General features: G+C 43.0%; 2 protein-coding genes and 5 pseudogenes across 2 annotated transcripts; 5 read left to right on the top strand and 2 right to left on the bottom strand.

The window, feature by feature from the left end:
• Nucleotides 1-3296: 3296 nt before the first annotated feature.
• LOC147335013 (uncharacterized) lies at nucleotides 3297-7726 on the top strand (annotated as a pseudogene).
• Nucleotides 7727-9266: 1540 nt separating this feature from the next.
• Nucleotides 9267-10286, bottom strand: LOC147335011 (histone H2A-like). Its single transcript, XM_086287010.1, has 2 exons — nucleotides 10252-10286; nucleotides 9267-9615 (listed from the first exon to the last, which is right to left on the bottom strand). Exons 1-2 carry the CDS (start codon nucleotides 10284-10286, stop codon nucleotides 9267-9269), a joined length of 384 nt encoding a protein of 127 aa, XP_086143136.1.
• Nucleotides 9627-10235, bottom strand: LOC147335012 (phosphopantothenoylcysteine decarboxylase pseudogene; annotated as a pseudogene).
• A 323-nt stretch (nucleotides 10287-10609) lies between the features above and the next one.
• On the top strand, nucleotides 10610-11121 carry LOC147335010 (histone H3). Its single transcript, XM_086287002.1, has one exon. The coding sequence runs from the start codon at nucleotides 10612-10614 to the stop codon at nucleotides 11020-11022; it is 411 nt and encodes a 136-aa protein (XP_086143128.1). The 5' UTR covers nucleotides 10610-10611; the 3' UTR covers nucleotides 11023-11121.
• Nucleotides 11122-16449: 5328 nt separating this feature from the next.
• Nucleotides 16450-17548, top strand: LOC147335009 (acyltransferase PGAP2 pseudogene; annotated as a pseudogene).
• Nucleotides 17549-17934: 386 nt separating this feature from the next.
• Nucleotides 17935-18849, top strand: LOC147335008 (phosphopantothenoylcysteine decarboxylase pseudogene; annotated as a pseudogene).
• A 1436-nt stretch (nucleotides 18850-20285) lies between these two features.
• On the top strand, nucleotides 20286-20980 carry LOC147335007 (histone H2A-like; annotated as a pseudogene).
• Nucleotides 20981-22438: the final 1458 nt, after the last annotated feature.

The raw sequence follows: 22438 nt of genomic DNA, 5'->3' as shown, positions 1-22438 counted from the left end.
ACCCACAAGAAATAAAGATCAGACCAGTGGAAATCTGTGCTTTGGTCTGATGAGTCCATGTTTGAGATCTTTGGCTCCACCCGCCGTGTCTTTGTGAAACAAAGAAAAGATGAACAGATCTCTACAAGCATGGTTCTCACTGTGAAGCATGGGGCAGCTTGGAGGGGTAACTGTTGTTTGTAAACTCAGACCTAAATTTAACTTTTGAATCATATTCAAATTTGATTTTTTTTTTATCATATCAACAGCTGTAATGCAGACTTACATGAAGATGTTCTCTTGTTGTCTAACGTAATCTGGACTAAAATCCAGGAGGTAAACAGACAGAAGATGTTTTGTTGTTTTATTTAATTGAAAACCAAATGAAAAGATGACATATTTAATCAACGTGCAGGGTACTCCCATTAAATGGGAGCTCCCTTTGGTAGTTGCACAGCATTAGACTACAGTGAGAGAGACTGTTGTCTGTTTATTTATGTAATTCCAGAATATCATAGTTGTGAAACACAAATGTAGCAGGTGTCAATATATCATAAAATATAAGATAACTAAAGAACAGGACCTTTAATATAAAATAACTAAAGGACAGGACCATTAATATATTCTGCTAATATCCCAGCTGTAATTGGGACACCTTAAACCAGCAGTGAAAGGAAGTGTCACTGCTTCCTTCCGCCCTCGTGCTTTGAAGCTCGTGATTATTGAAAGTTGTGAATCAGAAAGAAGACATACAAGAAGGCGTATGAAACAAGAGGGAGGGGGGCACAAAACACATCAATCCACAAGTGTGCCTAATGATATGATCCCTTTGTGTTCGAATCCACACGAGGGGATTTATGAAGTTCAAATTATTAATGCTGTTTTTTTATGTCTGTTTTAGAGTTCTAGAGGATGCTAAAGACTGTGTGACCTGCAGAGAGTGACAAACAAAATAACTTTTTTTGATAAATGTTGTTGTTTTGCTTAGTTGTCCTCTCGAAGATAATAGTTGTGAGAACAGTTGCCAGAGTCAGTGGAAGAGCTGATTTTTATTGAAAGCTGTAGACTGTGCCTGAAAACCTACAAACACTGACTGTGAGTGTCTCGTTTTTTATCTGAGTGAAGCTCAAATGTGGAGTGGTTTCTGAAATCTATTCTTATGTTGCTGAGAGTTTTGTTACGTTAATATATTAATAAAGTTATGAAATATTATCATAGCATTTTAACTAACTAATCTTCTACACGCTGTAAACATGATAATAGTTATAAATGCTTTTAAAACAATGTGGTTTAACCAACATCAGGGTTTTCCCTTTAGTTTATCTGATGAAGTGGTGCCATCGTGTGACGTAAACATTTCTTTTTTCTGCAGGCTGAAGAACAACAACACACATTCATCAAGAATCTAATATCGTATCACACTATATCACTGTCATCAGGTGGAGAAAATGCAAAGAAAACTTAGCCTGTGTTTTACCTGATGGGTACAATGTTACTGTTGAGAAGTTGCTGCTGCTCCTGCTGCTGATGGTGCTGGGGGGAAGGGCTGTGTTGATCTGAGGCTGTAGACTGTAAAAGGTCCATAGGAGTGATGGGAGCTGATTAAACAAGTGTTATGAGATAACAATAAAATGCAAAGATTGGTGACAGTGTTTATAAGGCAGCAGATTAAAAAAGAAACTGTGGGAAATAAACTAGGTTCTGCCTGTGAATCACTCTTTACGTCTCCATCTGCTCAGGGCCGCGGTTACCATAGCTACTGTGGAAGGTACAGTGAATTAAACAGCTGGCACTGCGATGACTTACTGGCGATATGATTGCTTATGTTTTTCATTACAAAAGAATTGTCTGATGTGGCTGTGTCCTCGGAAATCTGGATATACACCCCGAGGTGAATACATATAAAAAAATTGGATGGTGTAATCATTTCTGGAGGCTGGAGTTTTCAGTATACACAAACAACAAGCTGCTTCAGACACTGATCCTCCCGGTGGAAATGCACCTTCTCTTTCATCCTTGTATAAAACAGACTTTTAATGTTAGTTTAAATTCAAAATACACGGTTAAAAATATATATGAACACTAGATAATAAAGCAGGAGTGGGGAACTCCAGGCCTCGTGAGCCGGTGACCTGCAGGTTTTAGATGTGTCCTTGATCCAACACAGCTGATTTAAATGGCTAAATTACAACTTCAACATGTCTTGAAGTTCTCCAGAGGCCTGGTAATGAAGTAATCATTTGATTCAGGTGTGTTGACCCAGGGTGAGATCTGAAACCTGCAGGACATCGGCTCTTGAGGCCTGGAGAGGCCAACTCCTGTAATTAAAAAAAGTGAATGGTTCAGTCTCATGTGTTCTCTAGTAAGACATTAAATTTCACTAAAACTATGCAGTTATGAAACGTAACTTTAATCTGAGCCAAATCGATTTGCTTAGTTGTAAATAAAAGAGTGCAGTAAACGTGACCTGACAGACAGAAGCTAATTATGCCCTACGGAGCCCCCCAGGGGACATGGGAGAAAAAAAAATTACGGAGGAAAAAAAAAAATTAGGGAGGAAAAAAAAAATTAAGACGGACTTTTGCGAGATCTCGCAATAAGTATTGCGAGCGCTCGCAAAAGTATTGCGAGATCTCGCAAAAGTTTTAGCCGCATTCTTCGGAGGCCGCCAGCTCGAAGCCGACCGGGAGGTCGAGGCACGATGTGCCGGGAAAGCGGTGTTCCTCCCGGCTGTAGTAGGTCTCGACTTCCCGTTAGCTTCGAGCTAGTGGCCGTCAGCTCGAAGCCGACCGGGAGGTCGAGGCACGATGTGCCGGGAAAGCGGTGTTCCTCCCGGCTGTAGTAGGTCTCGACCTCCCGTTAGCTTCGAGCTAGTGGGTGTCAGATCTCCAAAAACGTCGGAACTCTTTTGCAAATATGTGATGTCTTGTAAACTGAGCAGGTATCTGACGTTTACACAACTACATTCACGCCTCAAAATATCTTAAAAGTGTATTTTGTGACCCAGAAGGAGTAATATTACAACTAAGTAGCTGCCGCCATTGTTGGAGTTTTGCGAGATCTCGCAATACTTTTGCGAGCGCTCGCAATACTTTTGCGAGATCTCGCAAAAGTCCGTCTTAATTCTTTTTTTTCCTCCCTAATTTTTTTTTTTCCTCCCTAATTTTTTTTTCTCCCATGTCCCCTGGGGGGCTCCGTAATGCCCAGTGTTTAACCTCCACTGAGAATAAAAACTCAGCAAGGTTTTAAAGCTGTGTGCTGGTGAGCAGTAAACTGTGATTATCACCAGGTTAAATGGACACAGAGACACGAAACCAGGTGGAATTGTAATTAAAATGATTTCATTGTTGGCTGAAGATAATACAGATACTAACACATCCATATCTGCCACACAGAGCTCTGCATTTACTGCTCATTTAGAACAAATGACTGTCTCAGCAAACGAGGACACAATCACACAGCCCACTGTCTTTGTTAGATGCGCGCCTGTTTCAGCACAGTTCACAAACTCCCTCGAACACAACGTCCGGCCCACTGTGCGGCTCCACCAATGAGATCCGAGGGCCCGCGCAGTGGTATTAGCATACAGCCTGTATAAAAAGCACTGCTCTCAGTCACGGAGCTCATTCGTTACTTCAAAGTATCGAAGAGAGAAAATACCTGAACCCGCCAAGTCCGCTCCCAAGAAGGGCTCCAAGAAAGCCGTGACCAAGACCGCCGGCAAGGGCGGCAAGAAGAAGAGAAAGACCAGGAAGGAGAGCTACGCCATCTACGTGTACAAGGTGCTGAAGCAGGTCCACCCCGACACCGGGATCTCCTCCAAGGCCATGAGCATCATGAACTCGTTTGTCAACGACATCTTCCTTACTTTTTAGACTGTAGAAAGAAACTCACTAAAAATCCAGCATTGATATGACTTTGCCACTCGCGCCTTTTTATTGCACGGTCTTGTGTCTGTATCGTTTTTGGTTGTCTGTCTTTGTTTTGTTGCAGGGTTGTTTTTTGTTTTTTTTGTTGTTTTTTTTTTTCCCACACATGCACATTTGTGGTCATGTGTCTGTTATATGGAGCACCATGGTCTTTGGAGGAATGCTGTCTCGCTTCACTGTGTACTGTAGCACTGCACATGGTTGAAATGACAAACCCACTTGCTCACTAACCTTACAAACAAAACTAGACTAACTACTTTGATACATAAAGGGCTGATTTGTTGGACTATCAACGGGCAAAAATTGGCAACTACATGCCAAAATCTAAACTAAGAGAAATTCGTATTAGTTTGTTTTTTGTAATCCCCCCTTGGCAACCTTGGATGGATGACACCTTTAGCATTTGCCTTTACTGCCTATGCCACAGGCCCTGCTGTGTCCTTCACATCCAGCTTTTCTAGCTATAACCAAAGAGGAATTTCCATCAAAGCTGTCTTCAATCTAACTCCTAATTTGATGGCTCCATAGCCACCTTTTTTATCTGCCTTTATATAATGCAACTATTGTAGTAAGTGCTGTGCATAAGATGGAGGAGTTGTACAGGATGTCGGTAGGAATGATTTCCTGTGGTGTTCAGAGGTGAATTTTGGTTCTCAGTCTCTCACTCCTGTGACTGGTCAGCATTTTACTTATCTTGGACAGAAAATTGTGGTTACACATTTTTCAGTAGGTGGAAGAATCACAGAATCCTCCAGAAAGAAGAGCAGAGATATACTGGGCATAACTAAAGACACTAGATTAAACTGAGGTCGCTATCCAGGACATGAGATGAGCTTTATTAGTCCCACAGCTGGGAAATTCACCAACATGGGCAGAGCAGGATAAAATAAACAATTACAACAATATTACTATGAATAAAATGATTAAATATGTTTGACTAGTAGAGTCAACAAGACGAGGTTTAACTGGGAGATAAGCTGGATGTGTTTAGCAGGTATTGAGTATTACACATTGAGATACGCAGTGATCAGTTTGTGGATGTGTGTAGTCACGTGTTCATTCACTGCTGTTGTTTATTGTAGAGTCAGTAACTGTAGAAGGAAACTGAGTCAATGCAGACTAAGAGATCAGAGCCAAAGTGTGGAAGCGAGCTGCTGTAAGGTCACTAATGAAGCTTCTGATGTACAACAATGTGAGTGAAACTGTGCTTTGGTTAGAAGCGAGCAGCTGTCACACAAGTCTCGCTGCTCCGTGGGCCTCCAGCAGCATCGGTGTGTTTGCTGGGAGCTCGCAGCGTCACTTTGTCCCAAAGCTGCGCTCACCAGATGCTGCTTTTAACTCTGAGTGTGTGAACAAACATGTGTATCAGCTGGAAAAGGCTTTTTACGGAGCTCTGCTGCGGCTCCACCGGTTTTAGCAGAGAGAAGAGTCCCAAGAAGCCGCCGAGCAGCGCTGAGCTCCGCACCGAGTCACTGAGCTTTGGGAGCTCCACGAACCGAGAGCAGAGAGCACGAGAGTCCGACACGAGGCCTGTACGAGGAGACACAAGCCCGCTGTGGACGGCTCCACTGTCGACCTGCAGTGCTGCTCACACACTCACTTTAAGCTCTTTGATCCCGAGACACGAAACACAAAATGAAGCATTGCGAGGCACGCGCGAGAGCTGCGCGCGCTGCCTTCACTCTCAACGGTTCTCATGATGCGTTTAAGTGCAGCGTGGCGCTTCCGACTTGCCATCGCTGTACCGTGAATCTCGATCAGACGCGAAAGAGGAAAATGTCCGAGGAAGCTCCCGCACCTGCTGCCGTCCCAAGGCGGCCAACAGGAAGAAGACAACGACTTCCAAGCCCAAGAAGGCCGGCCCCAGCATGGGCGAGCTGATTGTGAAAGCCGTGGCCGCTTCCAAGGAGCGCAGCGGCGTGTCCGCAGCCGCACTCAAGAAGGCTCTGGCTGCCGGAGGCTACGATGTGGACAAGAACAAGGCCCGCGTTAAAACCGCCATCAACGAGTGTGATCGTGTGTACACAGCGTCTCTTTATGTTTGTCTCCACGTTGGTTGAGTGTGGAATAAGTGCATATGAGAGCATGAGGGTGGGAATGGATGTTTGTATCTGTGTGTGCCTGTATGTCTGTGTCTATATGTCAGGTTGGGTATCAGACGCCACCTCTCTGGGGACATCTCAGGCCCTCCAAGGTTTGGAGGCCTATCTCCCCCTACCACCACTTCCCCTGCCAGTGGCGGACTCCCTCAGACATCGGTGCGTTGGTGGTTCTTTGTGTCTGGGGGTGGGCGTCCAGGTACACACCGGCTCACTCCTTGGCGGCCGCTTATCGGGGCCTGGAGCCTGGGGCTCGCTCGGGCCACTTCGGAGGTGGGGTGCCCCCGACCTCTCGGCCTGGGGCTCGGTCACTCAGGCACAGCTGGCTGCCGGCGGAGCTCACGGGCGCGTCACTGCAACCCCCCCTGGCTTCTGCTCCGCGGCTGCTGAGTGAGCCCTCATCTGGGACTCTCCTCAGCTCTTTCCGGGACAGTGGCGCAGCTGCCCCTCTGTTGGTCTTCCTTGGTCTCTTGTGTTCTGGGGGCCTCTGGATGTCTGGAGTTTTGATCTCCTCCATACCTGCTTCATGCCCTGGAGGATGGGGCTGTGGCCCCCCCACACCCTCTAGCAGATCATTACATGAAGGAACCTTTTAAAAACAAGCGCGTCCATGCTCACAGGTGTACACACGGGTGATCACACCCACAAACTACACCCTTTTTGGCTCCTACCTCAAAGCACACTGTGTTCTGTTGATCTTATGTGCTGCACAATAATGTTTAACATTTAGTATTTACTGTCATATTCCCATATATCATTGTGATGTTGTTTATTCTATTACTCTTGTTTTCTTCTGCTTGTTTTCTTTTTTCTTTCTCAGCAGGTGATCCAGGTGATCGATATATGCATTTTTTTTCTGCTCATTCTGTTGGTTTTTGTTTTTTGCCCTTCTCCCCCGTCCCTCTTCTCAGCTGTTTCTCTTTCCCTCTTTCTTTCTCCCCTTCTTTCCCCCAGTCAAGTCTGTCCCGTATTCAGCAAGTGAAAATAAAATAAACAATAAAAGGTGAATCAAATGGACCATTACGGCAAGGCTGGGATGGTCAATTTGGTAAAGTAAATCCGTTGGGCATCTTTCTTTGCCTTTAGACAACAATTCTGATGGCAAAAGAGTCAAACGGGACAGGCACAAAAAAAAAAAAAGACCGCCATCAAGAGCCTGGTGGCGAAGGGCACTGTGGTGCAGACCAAGGGCACCGGGGCCTCCGGATCCTTCAAGATGAACAAGAAGGTTACTGAGAGCAAAGCCAAGAAGCCCGCAAAGAAAGCCGCTCCTAAAGCCAAGAAACCGGCAGCAGCCGCTAAGAAGTCGCCCAAGAAGACCAAGAAGCGGCGGCCAAGAAAGCGCCCAAAAGCCCCAAGAAGGCGGCAAAGAGCCCCAAGAAGGTGCTCAAGAAGGCTCCTGCACCAAAGAAATCCCCCGCCAAGAAGGCCGCCAAGCCCAAAGTCAAGAAGGCGGCCACAGCAGCCAAGAAGAAGTGAGCTGACACCACTCTCACACTCAACAACGGCTCTTCTCAGAGCCACCACAGCAACACACAAGAGCTCCTTCCTCTCACTCACTCACCACTCTGTCATTCACAATAATGTCCATGTTATTAAAACACGGTTTTTTTTTCTCCATTGTCCTCATTACAATTACAACTTGGATTACTATCATGGTGCACATTAGTGCTGTTTAAGCAAGTCTACAACTCCAGAGGAATACAAATATTAACGACTTAATATTTATAATCACACCTTCGTAATACAAGTCATAAACTGTTAAAAGTTAGCAACTACATTTTAAAATATTCTATTAAACAACACATAATACATTCATAGATGCATGTTATTATTCACGTATGAAATACTGAGTTCTATTTTTTAAAAGCCTACACTGGCTGTTGTACTGGAAGTACACTGTATATTTTAATGATACCTAGCTAATATAATCCACTTGAAATGCTCTAATCTACAACCTTACCTGACTAAATCTAGTCCAGTTGAATTGATACTGTGTGATTTCAAGGACACATTTTACTCCAAGCTGAGCCCGTACTGCTATTTATTTTACCATGGAGCTCTGTAGCGTGAAGGATGAGGGGAATTAAATTATTTCAAAATAGTCTTGAGGTTTACTTCTTGACCTCACCGATTCTTTGGATATCCCAGCTGAAGAAGAGTCCGGGGCTGCCCTGTGTCCCCCTCCACAGCAGTTTTCCACTAATTCTATTGTTCAGTCTGGGGGGGCTGTCCTCTAACCAGACTAGTAACTGTGGCTTCTTGTTCTTGGCTGAGGCAGCTTTCACTCACTTTATAACAGGCAGACCCCCACTGTCAATGCATTTTTCATACTATACAGTTACACACCAAAGTTTATAGCTGAACCAACTGATTTGGCACGTCAGAGGTCAGCAACTTAATGTCATTCTTGGGAGCTTTAAGGTCGCATGAAATGCTTTGAGAACACAAATCCACTATTGTCCTTAAAACAGGGGTTGACAAAGACATTCTAACAAAAGCCACACTTAGGAATCATTTCCTGTTCTTCTGATCACCAGCTGCCCCCTATTATCCAAGCAAACTCTATTGTAATAGTTTTATTCTACTCACAATAGACACAAAAACCTAAGCGTAGATGTAAGTGACTTTGCAAAATGTCCCAAATTCAGCAGCAGTGCTGAACACGTTGCAAACAGCTGCACATTTTCCTCCCTCTGTACCAAACAAGTCCACCTGTCCCTCTCCACCTGTTTGGTGTTATGATTTCCTGTTGCGTTTGTGGTCTTGCCACATCATGAACTGCGTGTTGTCTGTTTCCATGAGCTTAGAAACTGTTTTAATTATAAAGCGAGTGAACCATGATGAGTGTCCACAGTCAGTTATGAAGCTAATAATTAGTGACATCCAATTTACTCTTAATTAGTAAGATGAGCAATGAGGTTGAACACGACCCCTAACCACAACGCAGGAGGCAGAGCTTTTTGCTTTAGTTTTATATCAAGACCTAAAGTTAGTTTTATTCACAAAAGAATAGACTAAACACACAGAGCTTTGGAGTTAATGAAAGTAGTTTTTCTTTGAAAGTGGATTTCAGTCCCTGATTATGTAAGATGACATGAATGAACGTACATTTCAAAGTAAATCAAGATGCATAATCTACATTTCCCAGTACACAACTTGTTACAAACACCATACCAGCAAGAAGGATGTTTGCTCAGAGAGAAGTGTGTGGCTCTTAAAAGAGCCTTTGTTTTTGGTGACGCCGAGCGCTTTGCGTTTACTTGGCCTTGGCGGGCTTTTCGGTCTTCTTGGGCAGCAGCACAGCCTGGATGTTGGGCAACACACCACCCTGAGCGATGGTGACTCCCCCCAGGAGCTTGTTGAGCTCCTCGTCGTTGCACACAGCCAGCTGCAAGTGACGTGGGATGATACGAGTCTTCTTGTCGCGGGCTGTGTTGCCTGCCAGCTCCAGGATCTCAGCGGTCAGGTACTTGAGCACAGCTGCCAGGTAAACAGGGGCACCGGCTCCCACACGCTCAGCATAGTTGCCTTTGCGCAGCAGTCTGTGGACACGACCCACGGGGAACTGAAGCCCGGCACGGGAAGAGCGGGTCTTGGCCTTAGCTCTGCCTGACGTTCATGCCTCCAAAGATGACTCATCTGGTTTCTGAAGATACTCTTTGACAAGACTGACAATTGTCGATACTTCTGCCATGGCACCTTTACCTTCATCTCCACACACTAGCTTTTTGGCAACGCAGGGGATTTCCACATATCCAAACTCTTTCAGTCTGGATACCTGCTGGGCTGTAATAGGATGCAGCCACATAGCTGTGTTCATTGCAGGGCAGAAGAGAAGAGGACGACTGGTATCCCAGGCTCTTACCACACACGTCAGCAGATTATCACAAATACCACTAGCAATCTTTCCAAGACTGTTGGCATCAAGAGGGGCAATGACAAGTAGATCTGCCCAACGCCTTAGCTCAATGTGTAGCACAGGGTCAGATCTCTGTTTCCACAGCTCCCATTCATCCTCGTCACTGTAGATTTTGACTGACACCTCAGCAGAATTATAGAAGTGCTTGGCATGCTCTGTAGTGACTACTCGTACATCCACCCCAGAGAGTTCAAGAAGCTGGGAGACCAAAAGAGGCAGTTTCAAGGCTGCAACACTCCCTGTCACTCCAACAAGGACATTAAATGTCCCGGAAGTTTTCAACAAATCAGTTTTTAAACTTGACATGTGGTCGTCTTGCTGCCTGTCAGCAAAAAGAGTCTTGCCGCGCCCACTCATTTTGACAGGTTCTTTTCTTCGTAGTATCGCGACTAAGAGAAAATGTGGCCCGATCAGCTCAAAGCCTCGCTTATATTTCCGCAGAGCGCGGGCGGATTCGTCACGCACCAATCGCAGAGAGGCTTGCGGCAGCGCGCAACATCAATGCACTTTTCTCCAATGAGCAGCACACACCGAGACGGGGCGATGCTCCACGTGGAGCCCGTCACCAATCACGAGCCGGAGCGGCACCGCGTCACAGCCAGTCACACACTTTAAGAGCAGCGAGTCTCCTCTGTTCGCTACATTTTCTGCTCGTATCACAAGAAAAGAATAGTGAGGAAGAATGGCACGAACCAAGCAGACTGCTCGCAAGTCTACTGGCGGCAAAGCCCCCAGGAAGCAGCTGGCCACCAAGGCCGCTCGTAAGAGCGCCCCGGCCACCGGAGGCGTCAAGAAGCCCCACCGTTATAGGCCTGGTACCGTGGCTCTGCGTGAGATCCGCCGTTACCAGAAATCCACCGAGCTGCTGATCCGCAAGTTGCCCTTCCAGCGCCTGGTCCGCGAGATCGCTCAGGATTTCAAGACCGACCTGCGCTTCCAGAGCTCTGCTGTTATGGCTCTGCAGGAGGCCAGCGAGGCTTACCTGGTCGGACTCTTCGAGGACACAAACCTGTGCGCCATCCACGCCAAAAGAGTCACCATCATGCCCAAAGACATCCAGCTGGCTCGCCGCATCCGCGGAGAGAGAGCTTAAGCTGCACGCTCTCCTACCAACAACTGCTCTTTTCCGAGTCACCTCACTCACACCAAGAGCTCGCTCCAGTAGTAGCAGTAGTATCTCGTACTCACACTTCAATCTTCATGCTCTTTTTATTCTGGAAACGACAGTCGGCATGAACATGGAATTCACTAACTTCCGTAAAAAAAAAAAAAAGAAAGTAGTTTTGTAAGCATGAATTGTTATGCTAAATGGCTCCCTCCTTTAATTATTCACATATTATTTTCCAACGCTCATCACATTTCAGTTCTTTGTACTAGACAATATGATAGACAAAGTGCTCCAGCGTAGACTCCTATTGTTTAAATATGCTATAAAATACTATAAACTATAGACATGACAGTAAGGCAAACATGTTAATATTAGTTTGCAGAGGCTGTTAAAATGTTATCTAACGTTAACATGTTGGTGACACAATTTCATCCTAATGGTACTGACCTATTCATAGGATTCATTTGAGACATATCAAGATCTTCACGAATTGACAGAAGCACTGAAGCAGCTACCCATTTTATTCTTGTCATCTATGTCCTATTGTCACGTGACAGAAGAACCAAAACAGTGTCCTATAACTGAAGTAATGTTGTTAAGTCCTTAAAGTCATATAATTTTATTGTCATAACTGTATTTCAAGCTTTTTTTTTATTTTTGTATGATACCTGATTTATATGGAATATGGCTGAAGTAAACTAAAGTCTGAAATTCTTAGTTGGTCATTTGTTCAATAGTAATTTAGAAGAAGAAGAAGAAGAAAACTTTATTTGTCAATTTCTTCAAATGTACTTGCCATACAAAGTAATTGAAATTACATTTCACACTGTCCCATTGACAACAATAAAGTGCAGATGCACAACAAAAACAGCCCTAACAATAAGGTAATATTAAATAGGTAACAGGATAGAAGCGCCATTCGTCACAGGGAGGCGCCCGAGCGAGATGAGCCATACCACGCCTCTCATGCTTTCGGATAATAATTTGTCTTGTATGTATATATATATATATATATATATATATTTTTTTTTTTTTGCCTGTCCCGTTTGGCTCTTTTGCCATCAGAATTGTTGTCTAAAGGCAAAGAAAGATGCCCAACGGATTTACTTTACCAAATTGACCATCCCAGCCTTGCCGTAATGGTCCATTTGATTCACCTTTTATTGTTTATTTTATTTTCACTTGCTGAATACGGGACAGACTTGACTGGGGGAAAGAAGGGGAGAAAGAAAGAAGGAAAGAGAAACAGCTGAGAAGAGGGACGGGGGAGAAGGGCAAAAAACAAAAACCAACAGAATGAGCAGAAAAAAAAAGAAATAAATAAAAAATGCATATATCAATCACCTGGATCACCTGCTGAGAAAGAAAAAAGAAAACAAGCAGAAGAGAACAAGAGTAATAGAATAAACAACATCACAATGATATATGGGAATATGACAGTAAATACTAAATATTAGTTTCTAAAATTGACGGCGTCTTCATTAATCCCATGCAAACGTACACCTATCTGGAACAAGCCTGTCTTGTATATTTTTAACTATTAAAAGATTTTCATCTTGATTTGCATACTTATATTGAATTACACCTTCATTTTTGGTTTCATTAATTTTTTTATAGATATTTTTCGTATTATCTTGGAGAATATCCATCCATTCGCTTCCGCTTGTCCTTTTCAGGGTCGCGGGGGGCGCTGGAACCTATCCCAGCTGTCATAGGGCGAGAGGCGGGGTACACCCTGGACAGGTCGCCAGTCTGTCGCAGGGCCAACACACAGGGACTAGGGTCTCATCTTCATCACAGTCGGTCATAGGACATTTCATGGTGGTAACAAAACAACTCCACTTCACCACCGCCCTCACAGGGAGGCGCCCGAGCGAGATGAGCCATACCACGTCTCTCATGCTTTCGGGTAATAGTTTGTCTTGTATATTTTTAACTATTAATAGATTTTCATCTTGATTTGCATACTTATATTGAATTACACCTTCATTTTGTATTCCATTAATTTTTTTATAGATATTTTTCGTATTATCTTGGAGAATATTTAAACCATAATGTTCCCATTGACTTGATAAGTCACCAAACATAAGTCTGTGGTATGGAACGCCCGCTCTGGCCCTGCCTCTTTTCTTTTGCCACAATTGCTCCTTCCCTCGAACCCACGGGGCACCCCGAGAAATTGCGCTTTGAGTAATTTTTATAAAAGGAATTCGCAAAACAATCTCTAAGTCTGGGGCTCCCAAACCCCCGTGCTTCCTACTCTTGTACATAAATTTTCTCTTAGTCACTTCTCGATTGGATCCCCAGATAAATTTAATGCACATCTTACTTATTTTCATTACAGTTGTTCTCGGAGGAGGAAAAATTGCGGCAAGGAAAAGAAGTTTCGAAATTATGTGTGTTTTTACAATATTAATACGTGTTTTATAATTTGTATCTTTGTTCTCCCATTTCATAATTTCCATTTTAATTTCATTTTCTTTCTTATTCCAATTTAGTAAACTAGAGTCAGTATTATCAATCCATATACCCAAAATTTTAATCTCCCTACAAAGAGAGATCATCATGTTAGGTTGTCTGGTCTGATGTCCAAGCCACACCCCTTCAGTTTTTTCTTGGTTAAGCTTGGCACCTGATGCCTGTTCGTAGTGGTGTAATATCTCCATAACTGAAGACAGTTCGTTTTGATTTCTAATTATCACCGACACATCATCTGCATATGCCAAAGCTGCGATTTTATGGGATTTGTCAAGGACGTATCCCTTGATCCGTTTATCATCATTTATCCTTTTCAATAAGGGATTAATTGCAAGGACATATAACGCAGCACTCAAAGGACATCCATGTTTAACCCCACACTCAGCACTAAAAGGGGATGAGAGCTTTCCATTTACCTTAACTTGCACTAGGGACTTTTTATAACTCAATTGAATAATGGAAATAAATTGGTCCGGGAAATTATAAGCTTTCATTACTTTCCATAAATAAGAGTGGGAAACAGAATCAAAAGCTCTCCTTTGATCTAATCCTAAAATGCAGAGTTCTGAATCCTTTCCATTATAAATAATTTCTCTTAACATACTTAAGTTATCCCACATCAGTCGTCCCTTAATTGCGCATGTTTGTTCTTTTTCAATGATAATATCTAATACATCCTCTAGTCTAGACATAATTATTTTAGAAAAAATTTTATAATCTACATTCATTATTGTCAGTTGCCTATAATTGTTAATGTCTTCTCTATCACCTTTCTTATATAATAAACACATAACTCCTTCATAAAACGATTTACCCATTGTTTCTCTTTCTATTCCTTCATTAAAGTACTGAGTTAACAATTCAGACAGTTCTTTACTCACAATTTTGTAAAATTCAGAGGGGAGTCCATCCAGACCAGGTGTTTTATCGGTACTAAGTTGGTTAATTACTGACTCCACTTCCTCTCTTTTAATTTTTCCAATCAAAGTTTCATAAATGACAGGATCTAATGGTTCAACCTCACTCAAAAAATTGTTAATAGCGTCGCTGTTTGTAGCTATGGATGAAAACATCTCCGAACAATAGTCTCTAATTACTTGTCTTTTCCCCTCTTCTTTAAAAACTGACTTTTCATGTTTATCCTTAATTGAGACAATAAAATCATTTCGACATTTCTTTTGATTATTAAAAATCATATAATCGCTGTTCCCGTGAAAGTCAGTACGTCGCAACATATTAAATAAAACTTCTCTATTGACTCGATCAATGTCCTCTTTAAGAGACATCATTTGATTTTCCTCCTCCTCTTCCTTCTCCTTCTTATTTCTTAAATATATATATCTACTCACATCTTCATTATATTTTACATTCTTTGCATGATTTATTTCTCTCGCTTTAAATTTAAAAAATTGACACATACGTCGTTTAAGGAGCTCCCAAAGTTCCGAGAAAGAAGTAGTAAAAATCTTAAGATCTAATATTTTCTTAATTTCAGATTTAATTTCGAACCTAAGTAACTCGTTTGCTAACAAGGATGTATTCAATTTCCAATAGTTCAAAAATTCATGGGGGCAACACGACACTGTTGCCATAACCACCGTATGATCAGAAAAGTCTGTTAAAAGAGTGTCATATTTCAGACCTTGAACATTATGTGATATGTAGAATCTATCAATCCTTGTTTTAGTTAATGAATCGAATCTAGTGTAATGGACGGTATGTGGATGCAAGTGCCTGTATAAATCATGAAGTGCTGCTTCCTTACAAACCTTAACCAACAATTTGCTTTCTCGCAGTTCTCTAAATTCAACCTTGGATATTCTGTCAGTAGCTTCAGTAACAATGTTAAAATCTCCACACAAAATTATATTAAAACCAATCTCTAATAAATACTTCAGTTTTTTCAGTAATTGTATCTTTTTCGTTCGTTCGGGTGCATTATAAACATTAATAATACGCAACCTTTGCCCGTAATAACAGCAATCAACAAGGAGGAGTCGTCCCGGTATTATGTCTCTTCTTTTGATTATATTCACCGTATCTTTTTTAAAGAAAATACCCACTCCATCAGAGCTGTCTTCCCCTATCGATATTATTGAATGGGCAGTGTTCCACATTTTATTTAATTCACATACATCTTCATCACAGTCGGTCATAGGACATTTCATGGTGGTAACAAAGCAACTCCATTGTACCACCGCCCTCACAGGGAGGCGCCCGAGCGAGATGAGCCATACCACGTCTCTCATGCTTTCGGGTAATAGTTGGTCTTGTATATTTTTAACTATTAATAGATTTTCATCTTGATTTGCATACTTATATTGAATTAAACCGTTATTTTTGGTTTCATTAATTTTTTTATAGATATTTTTCGTATTATCTTGGAGAATATTTAAACTATAATGTTCCCATTGACTTGATAAGTCACCAAACATAAGTCTGTGGTATGGAACACCCGCTCTGGCCCTGCCTCTTTTCTTTTGCCACAGTTGCTCTTTCCCTCGAACCCACGGGGCACCCCGAGAACTTGCGCTTTGAGTAATTTTTATAAAAGGAATTCGCAAAACAAGCTCTAAGTCTGGGGCTCCCAAACCCCCGTGCTTCCTACTCTTGTATGCGTCCACTCATTTTCCCGAAGCCTTGTAGAAACACTACTTGGTTCGTGCCATTCTTCCTCACGTTCCTTTCCCTGTGATAAGAGCATAAAATGTAGCGAACAGAGGAGACTCGCTGCTCTTAAAGTGTGTGACTGGCTGTGACGCGGTGCCGCTCCGGCTCGTGATTGGTGACGGGCTCCACGTGGAGCATCGCCCCGTCTCGGTGTGTGCTGCTCATTGGATAAAAGTGCATTGATGTTGCGCGCTGCCGCAAGCCTCTCTGCGATTGGTGCGTGACGAATCCGCCCGCGATCTGCGGAAATATAAGCGAGGCTTTGAGTTGATCGGAGCTAGCCTCGGGAGCCGTGAAGGATGCTTCAGGGGCCGTACAGCAACCTGGACCGGGACCGGCTCCTCATCCGGCTGCCTTTCAAAAGCTTCTCCGTGGGGACGTTTCTGCTGCCGGTGACCGGCTTCATCGCCTGTATCTTCATCTCCCTCTGGTACCACTATGAGGAAGCGACGTACACGCACTGTAACGTGTCCAACTACCTCCCGTCCATCAGCTCCGCCATCAGCGGTGCGCCCGAGCGCTACATCTGGAGCGGCTGCATCGGGCTCCACTCGGCGCCGCGGTACCTGGTGGCCTTCGCCTACTTCAGCTTCTACCGCAGCCGCTTCGCCGACAGGCTGCCGGAGCTGCTGCTGAGCGGGCTGGCGCTCCTCTGCAGCCTCGCCGAGAACACCGGCCTGGTGATGCTCACGTACGTGTCGTCCACGGAAACCTACAGTGTTCATAAGTACGGGTTCATCACGTTCATAGGGAGCTCGCTGGTGCACATGCTCATTACGTGCTGGCTGTGGTACGTCATCAAGAGACACTACGTGAGCTCAGAGGAAGTGACATATCACTGGAAGCTGCGTCTCTTCCTGTTCAACATCAGCTGCTGTGTGATCGCTGCCTACTTCTTCAGACGCCACAACAAATACTGTGAAGCAGGAATCTACTCCCTGTTCGCTGCCTTCGAGTACCTGGTGGTCTTCTCCAACATGGCCTTCCACATGACAGCCTTCTGGGACTTCGGGAGCAAAGAGGTGACCGTGGCCACGCCGCTGGAGGACAAACGATACTGAGCAGGAGGGGGCGGGGCGTTAATGCCGTTTCTGAACTCAAGAGCAGAGAGAGGAGTCTGATGACATCATTCCAACGACACCCTGACCTTCGGAGCAGGACGGCGTGATGGAGACGTGGACCAGAGTTCTTCTTCTGTTGTTGTTTCTCTAGTGTGCCTGTGTCTTTGAATCATCAGAAATGATGCGTATTGATGATGTCACACTTGTTTACAGAAACAGCTGATCAGGGTTTTAATGGTTTTATTTCCACACAGATAAAAACCATCAGAGACTAAATAAATGTGATGGTGATGATGATTTCATGGTGGTGTTCTTCATCCTCGTCGTCACCAGACGTTTAGTTTATTAAAAACAAGAAAAGCTTTTCCAAGGTGGCCGATGAATAAACGCTGAAGGAGAAAGTGTTGGAAATGTAAAGAAATACAAATGAACCTTTGAGTAAAGAACAAAATGTTTTGACAGAAATCAGAGAGGCTCAGACGGTCTGAGCATGTGAAGAGGACGGAGGCGGAGCTGCCGGCCTGCAGTGTTTGTATCTTAAACAATCCTGCAGCACGTTACTGAGAGCACACAGGAAATCGTTTTAGTTACACAGGACGTGAAACGTTGCGCGCCGGTTGGAGGCTCACAGACTTTAAAGAAGAAAAAAAAAAAAAACAAGACTCTTTTTGCTCTTTTTGCTGACAGGCAGCAAGACGACCACATGTCAAGTTTAAAAACTGATTTGTTGAAAACTTCCGGGACATTTAATGTCCTTGTTGGAGTGACAGGGAGTGTTGCAGCCTTGAAACTGCCTCTTTTGGTCTCCCAGCTTCTTGAACTCTCTGGGGTGGATGTACGAGTAGTCACTACAGAGCATGCCAAGCACTTCTATAATTCTGCTGAGGTGTCAGTCAAAATCTACAGTGACGAGGATGAATGGGAGCTGTGGAAACAGAGATCTGACCCTGTGCTACACATTGAGCTAAGGCGTTGGGCAGATCTACTTGTCATTGCCCCTCTTGATGCCAACAGTCTTGGAAAGATTGCTAGTGGTATTTGTGATAATCTGCTGACGTGTGTGGTAAGAGCCTGGGATACCAGTCGTCCTCTTCTCTTCTGCCCTGCAATGAACACAGCTATGTGGCTGCATCCTATTACAGCCCAGCAGGTATCCAGACTGAAAGAGTTTGGATATGTGGAAATCCCCTGCGTTGCCAAAAAGCTAGTGTGTGGAGATGAAGGTAAAGGTGCCATGGCAGAAGTATCGACAATTGTCAGTCTTGTCAAAGAGTATCTTCAGAAACCAGATGAGTCATCTTTGGAGGCATGAACGTCATATTGTACATCCAAGCAAAGGCCAAAGCAAAAGAAACACTATGCCTTGTTGTTGGATTTGTCAAACTGCCACGGTCCAACACACTCATGGTAAACACATTTACTTGCTTTCACCTGTTTTACTTCATAAATTCACTTCTTAGAATGTGTGGGTGTGTCCAGAACATCATGACTGAGATCTCTCTAAATCCTCTTTTGGTATTGTTAAACCTGTTGGGGCACAGCGGCTTTACATTTCAAAGACGTGCATTGACTTTTTCAACATTAATTCCCCACCTCTGGAGCCTGATCAGCCCAGAGGTTAAAAACAAAAAAGTTGGTAGTGTGAGACGTTAATTTTTAGCTGTCACCATCAGTTTTTTGAGGTACATTTTAAACATTTTTGTGTTGTTTTTTTGTATATTTATTTTGTTTAGATAGTAACACATTATTTGGTATCCCAAGTAACATAAAAGATAAGGTAGCAACAGCTGCATCTCTCAGAGATGACATGAAAGTGCGTTTTGTATTATACATTTTTTCCTGACTTGAACAGACAGTTTGAGCCTGTTTACGATGTGCTCGACTTGTTTTTCCTGGAAAGGCTTTCCTCTGAATTTACCTTTGTTTATTCTTTTTGTTTAATGTTAGCTGACGTATTCAGATATAGATATAAGGATAATGAAAACTGCGACATGCCACATTACTGTTTGCTAAGTACCACCCTAAATGAACATCTAATAATATACCTGTTAAAAAGGCCATATTTATACTCCAAGCTGTAAAATGTGTGATTATACATTTTGTTTATTTGCTAAAGGAACTAAAATTTTTGTCATTATCAAAGGGAAAGAGACAAAAGTGCAACAAGTTAAAATTTCAGTCATGTATTCCCATCAGATTCATGAAAGCCGTTGTAATTTGGGGTTTTGTGGGTTTTAATTAGTTCTTTGAAGTGTCCTTTTTCCAGGATCGATTATTGAGCATAATCAATCATATCAGACATACAGGATGTGCCTTTAATGACTTAAAAAACAAGAATTGGGTGCATGAGAATTTCTAACTCTGGTTGTTTTCCTTTTAAGCATAGTCCACACATTTTCATTAGGGTCGGGGAAGGTGATTCCTGAAGCTTGCCTTATCTATTCCAAAACCAGGTTTAGTTTTTGGATTGTTGTCCTGTCCAGCTCTTGATTTGAGAAAAAGTTGACGAATTTGGAGGTAGTCCTCCTCCTTTAATATTCTGCCAGTATTGCTGGAAGCAAAACAGCCCCAGAGCATGCTGCTACCACCACCATGCTTGACAGTTGCTACAGTGTTTGTCCATTTGAAAGCCTCACCTGTGCTCCTCCTAAACATACCTCTTTATTGTCTCAATCTTTGTCACATCTTTGACCATAAAACATTTTTCCAGAAGGCTTGTTCACATGTGGACAGCTGCAAATTTCAGTCGAGCTTAAAGGGTTTGCTTTTGGAGGAGGAGCTTCTTTCTTGGTTGGCAACCTCTCAGTTACTAAAAGTTGTAATCAGTCGCTAACGACGAGTTATTAGACCTTGGCTTTGTCGACCTAAGACACTGTAGAACCTTCAGCACCAATTATTAAAAAATGTAAGTAAGTGCATGTATATATTTGAGCCTGCATTTATATTTTGACCCTGTGTGGATAAGAGACAATCCAAAATGAATTCTTGTTTTTTTTGTTTTTTAAAGTCACTGAAGATGAATGGTGAACAATCATTCCACTCTGGGAAAGTTTTAAAATAATAAAAAGCCCAAAATTACCATGACATTCATGCCCATGGTGTGTATATGTAAGCTTGGTTGTTCATATGTGTGTGTATATAAAATAAATGATAAAATATGCAAGACTGGAGGCAAAGCCAGAGCTAAGGCCAAGACCCGCTCATCCCGTGCCGGGCTTCAGTTCCCCGTGGGTGGTGTCCACAGACTGCTGCATAAAGGCAACTATGCCGAGCGTGTAGGAGCCGGCGCCCCTGGCAGCTGTGCTCGAGTACCTGACCGCTGAGATCCTGGAGCTGGCTGGCAACGCAGCCCGCGACAACAAGAAGACTCGTATCATCCCGCGTCACTTGCAGCTGGCTGTGCGCAATGACGAGGAGCTCAACAAGCTCCTGGGGGGAGTCACCATCGCTCAGGGTGGTGTGCTGCCCAACATCCAGGCTGTGCTGCTGCCCAAGAAGACCGAGAAGCCCGCCAAGGCCAAGTAAACGCAAAGCGCTCGGCTTCACAAAAAAACAAAGCCTCTTTTAAGAGCCACACAATTCTCTCTGAGCAAACATCCTTCTTGCTGTGACTGTGTCTGTAACATTTTGTGTATTGGGAAATGTAGATTATGTATCTTGATTTATTTTGAAATGTATGTTCATTCATGTCATCTTACATAGTCAGGGACTGAAATCCACCTTCAAAATATACTATCATGAGTGCTTAAGCAGTGTGTTTCTTTTATTCACAAGACAAGAATAGAGGGTCTTAATATAAAGTCAAATTAAAACTAAAGCAAAAAGCTCTCAGTCTCTCCTGCTGAGTGGTTGAGGCTTGTGCCTTGTTCAACCTCATTGCTCATCTTACTAATTTAGAATAAATAGGATGTCACTAATTATTAGCTTCATAACTACCACTGTAGACACTCATCATGGTTCACTCGCTTGATAATTAAAGCGGTTTCTACGCTCATGGAAACAGACAACACGTGGTACATGACACATGTGGCAAGATCACAAACCTTGTCAAACACAATAGGAAATCATAACAACGTGAGGAGAGGGACAGGTGGACTTCTTTGGTGCTGCAGAAACTACCCAGGTACAGAGGGAGGAAAATGTGGAGCTGTTAGCAACATGTTCAGCACCACTGCTGCTAAATATGGGACATTTTGCAAAGTCACTTACATCTACGCTTAGTCAACCCCTGTTTTAAGGACAGTAGTGGGTTTGAGCAGGATTCGAACCTGGGCCTCCTGGTCTCAAGGCGGCTATTCATCCCATTGTGTTCTCAGAGCATATCATGCGACCTTAAAGCTCTCAAGAATTCCATTAAGTTGCTGAACCCTGACCTCTGACGTTGCAAATTAGTTGGTTTAGCTATAAACTTTGGTGTGTAACTCTGTAATATCTATAAAAAAATTAATGAAACCAAAAATGAAGGTGTAATTCAATATAAGTATGCAAATCAAGATGAAAATCTATTAATAGTTAAAAATATACAAGACAAAATATTATCCGAAAGCATGAGAGACGTGGTATGGCTCATCTCGCTCGGGCGCCTCCCTGTGAGAGCAGTGGTACAGTGGAGTTGTTTCGTTACCACCATGAAATGTCCCATGACCAACTGTGATAAAGATGAGACCCTAGAACATCTTCTATTGGATTGTTATAGGACAACTGAGATCAGGCAGAAAATGACAGAGATTGGCTATGATGTGGATGTTAATATTAAAGCAGTTAAATATGGTTTGTTTAAAGAAAAAATGTGTGACGACAAAAGGAGACTCTTTTGGTTAGTAATGTGTGTAATAAACACACATATTTGGAAAACCCGTGCCAAAGGAGTACTTGAACAAAAGATGATAAGTAGTGATGTGGTGAGTAAACATATCATTACAGATCTGCGGAGAAGACGAACAATGGACCTGAAACTTGGGAAAGTTTTCCCCTGGAATGTATTGAAATTGTAAGTTTTAAAAGTGGTTTGTGGACTCAGATGCTCGATTTTCCTCCTTGTTTGACTTTTTCTTTGGTGAGTGGTGTGTGATCACGGTTTTGTATATGTAATTGTATGTGTGTGTACATTTTATATGTAATTTTGTATACTTTAAATAAAGTGTTTAAAAAAAAAAGTAAAGGAGGCGCCAAGCATCACCGTAAAGTTCTCC

The sequence above is a fragment of the Aulonocara sp. 'chitande type north' Nkhata Bay genome, linkage group LG3 (assembly GCF_057382095.1).
Source record: "Aulonocara sp. 'chitande type north' Nkhata Bay isolate Kocher_YH1m ecotype deep benthic linkage group LG3, A_spYH_male_GT1.1, whole genome shotgun sequence".
Classification (NCBI taxonomy): Eukaryota; Metazoa; Chordata; class Actinopteri; order Cichliformes; family Cichlidae; genus Aulonocara; species Aulonocara sp. 'chitande type north' Nkhata Bay.
The sequence above is the reverse complement of the archived record's forward strand: the minus strand, read 5'-3'. Positions and strand labels throughout refer to the sequence as shown.

Bases quoted from the DNA above. Each gene is read 5' to 3' on its own strand.
- LOC147335011 (XM_086287010.1), bottom strand. From the start codon at position 10,286: ATGAGTGGGCGCGGCAAGACTCTTTTTGCTGACAG. The intron at 9,616-10,251 runs GCAGCAAGACGA...AACGTCAGGCAG, and splicing joins AAGACTCTTTTTGCTGACAG to AGCTAAGGCCAAGACCCGCT.
- LOC147335010 (XM_086287002.1), top strand. From the start codon at position 10,612: ATGGCACGAACCAAGCAGACTGCTCGCAAGTCTACTGGCGGCAAAGCC.